The 4,056-nt window shown below is 43.1% G+C and overlaps 1 protein-coding gene across 1 annotated transcript in view; it reads left to right on the top strand.

Moving 5' to 3' along the window:
* Positions 1-985: 985 nt before the first annotated feature.
* PRPH2 (peripherin 2) overlaps positions 986-4,056 on the top strand; it is a 13,612-nt gene continuing 10,541 nt past the window's right edge. The window contains exon 1 of the mRNA XM_011354637.1: positions 986-1,581. Coding sequence (XP_011352939.1) covers positions 1,001-1,581 — 581 coding nt within the window. The 5' untranslated portion in view covers positions 986-1,000. The remainder of the gene's footprint in view (positions 1,582-4,056) is intronic.

Genomic DNA, 4,056 nt, shown 5'->3' with positions numbered 1-4,056 from the left:
TCTGTATTTTCTGTTCAATCTTTTTGTAAACCTAAAACTGCTTTAAGAAATAAAGTTTATTAATAAAAAAAATTATAAAATTTACAGACTCATCAAATGTATATATCTTCCTTTCTGCTATTTTTGTTTACACTGTTTGGTGACAGAATTTTGAAAAATGTTCAATCTGATGGATCAAGTTTTGTCTTTATTATTCTTTTAATTTGCCTTTTCTGCATTCTGCTCAGATTGAACATTTTTTCCAGTTTGTTGGACTTTTGTTATAAATAGTTCTGTTTTATAAATCATCTGTTTCTGTCCTTTGCCTGTTTTTCCAGTTGATTGTTGATCTTTTGGTTGTGGAATAGTGGGAGTTTAAATATTATTTGCCCATTCATTCCTTTTATTACATGCAAATGTTTTCTCACAATCTGTTAGTTGTTTTTCAATTTGGGTAATGGTGTCTTTTGCCCACAGAAAGTTTCAAATTTTGAAAGAGTTTGACCTGGAACCTTACTTCTGGAGAGACCTGTAATCTGAACCCGACCTCAGATTAAAGCCCATTCCTCTGGTCAGTCTTTTTTGCTCCTGATTCTCCAAGCTGAACCCAGAGCGCTCTGCTCCAGTGTTTCCATGGAGGCTCCTTTTGAGCATGTTTTGAAACTGGCACGGCTTTATCTAATGGGATGAACCTGGCTAAAGAGATTAGCAAGATGTCTTGTGGGTTCCACTTTTAATCTGCAACCTTCAAGCTGTTCCTTCTTGGCTTGGAAGGGAGCTGCAGAAACAACACCGAGAGCTGGCTCCTTCATGAGCTGCGACTCTGAGGCCCCTGCTACCGCTACGGAGTTAGCGGGGGTCCCCGGCTAAGGAGGTCAACATGAGAAGCCCCCAGAGCAGCAACCTGCAGCTTGGACTGTCTTCACCCTTCTCAAGGCCCTGAGTCTTCAGGCTCTGGGCTCACTAAGGTCAGGAGTGGGAGCTGTGCTGGCGGAGGCTGCCTGGACCACACCCTGCAAGCATGGTGCTGCTTAAAGTCAAATTTGACCAGAAGAAGCGGGTCAAGTTGGCCCAAGGGCTATGGCTCATGAACTGGCTCTCCGTGTTGGCTGGCATCATCATCTTCAGCCTAGGGCTGTTCCTGAAGATCGAACTCCGGAAGAGGAGCGATGTGATGGATAATTCGGAGAGCCACTTCGTACCCAACTCCTTGATAGGGATGGGGGTGCTGTCCTGTGTCTTCAACTCTCTGGCTGGCAAGATCTGCTATGATGCCCTGGACCCTGCCAAGTATGCCAAGTGGAAGCCCTGGCTGAAGCCATACCTGGCCATCTGCGTCCTCTTCAAGATTGTTCTCTTCCTAGTGGCCCTCTGTTGCTTCCTCATGCGAGGCTCGCTGGAGAGTACCCTGGCCCATGGGCTCAAGAATGGCATGAAGTACTACCGGGATACGGACACCCCTGGCAGGTGTTTCATGAAGAAGACCATCGACATGCTGCAGATTGAGTTCAAATGCTGTGGCAACAACGGCTTTCGGGACTGGTTTGAGATTCAGTGGATCAGCAATCGCTACCTGGACTTTTCCTCCAAAGAAGTCAAAGAGTGAGTGACCTCCAGCCCCAGGGTCAGAGCTATATGGGGACATGGAAGCCCAGTGCCTTTCCCTTCCCTTTGGTGCTATCTGTGCACAACTCGTTATTGTGCGTGAGAGGCTGTATTCAGTTGGACCATATGGAATTGCCAATATTCTAACATTTTTTAACATATGAAGATGGTGACTTCATATGGCTCAACCTAATGTTTGGCTAAGGTGGCAGGAAGGTGTCAAGTTATATAAGTTGTTTGGCTAGGAGTCCCCAGGGAGAGAGACCCAGCCAGGAATGTGTGTCTGCTTCATATAGTAGAAATGGGTCATTTAAAGATCACATTATTTGGCTAGTTGTTTCATTCATTCAAAGTACGTGGATTCAGTTCCAGAAGCATAAGTTTCCTGGTTAGTTCCTTTGTTTTCCAACCTTTGGACCTTGAGCAGCCACACTCAAGGTGTTTGTCCTTGGGGATGATGAAAAGAGCAGAGGACAGGGCAGCCAGGAAGTCTAGGCTGTGGTTTTGACTCTGTTGTTAATTAGCTGATGACCTTGGGTAAGCCACTTGCACACTGATACCTCGCTTGCCCATCTTTTAAATAAAGACACTAGAATAGATAATCTTGGAGGTCATCTCCTAGCTCTCTCTAGAGCCTGGCATACCGCAGGTGCTCATTAAATGCCTGCTGGTGTTTACTTCTTAAATCATGATAGTGCAACATGATAAAGTGTTTCTAAAGTATTCTTGGTATGTGTAAATATACCTGAGGTGGGATGTAGAGAGGTGTTGGTGAGAGAATCTCACCCTTTGAGCTAGAGATACAGCACGTGCGCTGACTCCAGCACGTTGCTCTCCCAATAGACCCATTGTTGTGGGTCTTGAGTCATTTTGGAAAGGGCAGCCTGTCCTAAGCCAGCAGCTCTCCCTCTCTTCTTTTTGTCCAACTCTACCCATCCTTGGCTGATGAGGGGTTTAGCTGATCATCCAGGTGGGTCTTCTTCTAAGTAAGGCTGGCGAATCCAAGGGGACTTGCACACAAGGTGCTGGCACATTGGCAGCAGGGCATGATTGAAGCCCAGATGACACCAATGAACCCCAGAACCTCAGATAGAAAGGAAGTCATATTGAAGGTCACTGCTAGGATCTTATTTTCTCTGTGGGTGGGGATTACTGCTACAAATCCCTAGTCAAGGAGAGGCTTGTAAATCGCTCTGCCCTTCCTAGGTGATCAGCCTGCAGGGACGGCACAAGGTGGCAAGTTGCCCCAGGAAGGCATAAAGCCAGAGGGACACGTGGAATTCCTAGGGATAGGGGCTGAGGCGTGGGGAGGGGGAGAAGCTGATGGTCAAACCAGCCTTTTAAGCAGATGGGAGGGAGCTTTTCATCTTTTCCTGTTATTTAACTTGATGGCCTTCTGCACGGGGTCAGTCCTTGGACAGACTTTAAAATCTCTCTGTAATCCCCAAATCCCCTTTTGTCCCAGAGCAGAGAAATTCTCCAGATTGCTCCACTTCCAAATGCCAGCGTATTCGAATTTTCAGGCAAACATTAAGCTTGATCGAAACTGCCTCAGTGCTCCACACCAACTTATTAGCATGAAACTATCTTAATCCACTGACTTAGAAAAAAGTATCTGTTATACACAAAAAATATGATGAAAACATTAAGAGAAACAAAAACAGGAAAAGAAATCAAAGTCAGATTCTCATCCCCAACTAATCAACTGCTTTAATTTTTTTACTGTTCAGTCTAGTGTTGTTAACATTTACATAATAACATAGTGTAATCATGGTATAAATACAATGAAGTGCCCAATTTTGTAATGTGATAATATAACATTTGCATAATGTTCAAAGCAAAAACCTGATCATTTTTTCCCAGCATTATTGAGATACAATTGACAAATAACATTGTGTAAGTTAAAGGTTTATGTTGTGTTGGCTTGACACATTTATATATTGCAAAATGATTACCACCACAGCATTAGCTAACACCTGTATTATGTCACATAATTTCCTTTTCTTTTTAGCAGTGAGAACATTTAAGATCTAGTCTCTTAGCAACTTTCAAGTATATAATACAGTATTGCTAACAGTAGTCACTATGTTGTACATTACATCCTCAGAACTTATTCATCTTATAACTGGAAGTTTATATTCTTTGACCAGCATCTTTTCTTCCCTCCAGCCCTTGGGAACCACAATTCTAGTCTCCATTTCTATGCATTCCGCTTTTTTTTTTTTTTTTTAGATTCCACATATAGGTAATATCATACAGTACTTGTCTAAAAACGATCATGTTTAATGATTGCATAATATTCCACTGAACAAATGGACACACTTAGGCAGGCATTTAGGTTGTTCTTATTTATTCCTATTATGAATAACACTGCAGTAGGCATCTTTCGGGCTTTTCCTTCTCTCTGCCTCTGTCTCGTTCCTACTTCCCTTGGGCTAAATTTCCAAAATAGAAATTTTGGAAATGACTTTC

Source organism: Pteropus vampyrus, unplaced genomic scaffold (genome assembly GCF_000151845.1).
Source record: "Pteropus vampyrus isolate Shadow unplaced genomic scaffold, Pvam_2.0 Scaffold18, whole genome shotgun sequence".
Lineage (NCBI taxonomy): Eukaryota > Metazoa > Chordata > Mammalia > Chiroptera > Pteropodidae > Pteropus > Pteropus vampyrus.
The sequence above is the reverse complement of the archived record's forward strand: the minus strand, read 5'-3'. Positions and strand labels throughout refer to the sequence as shown.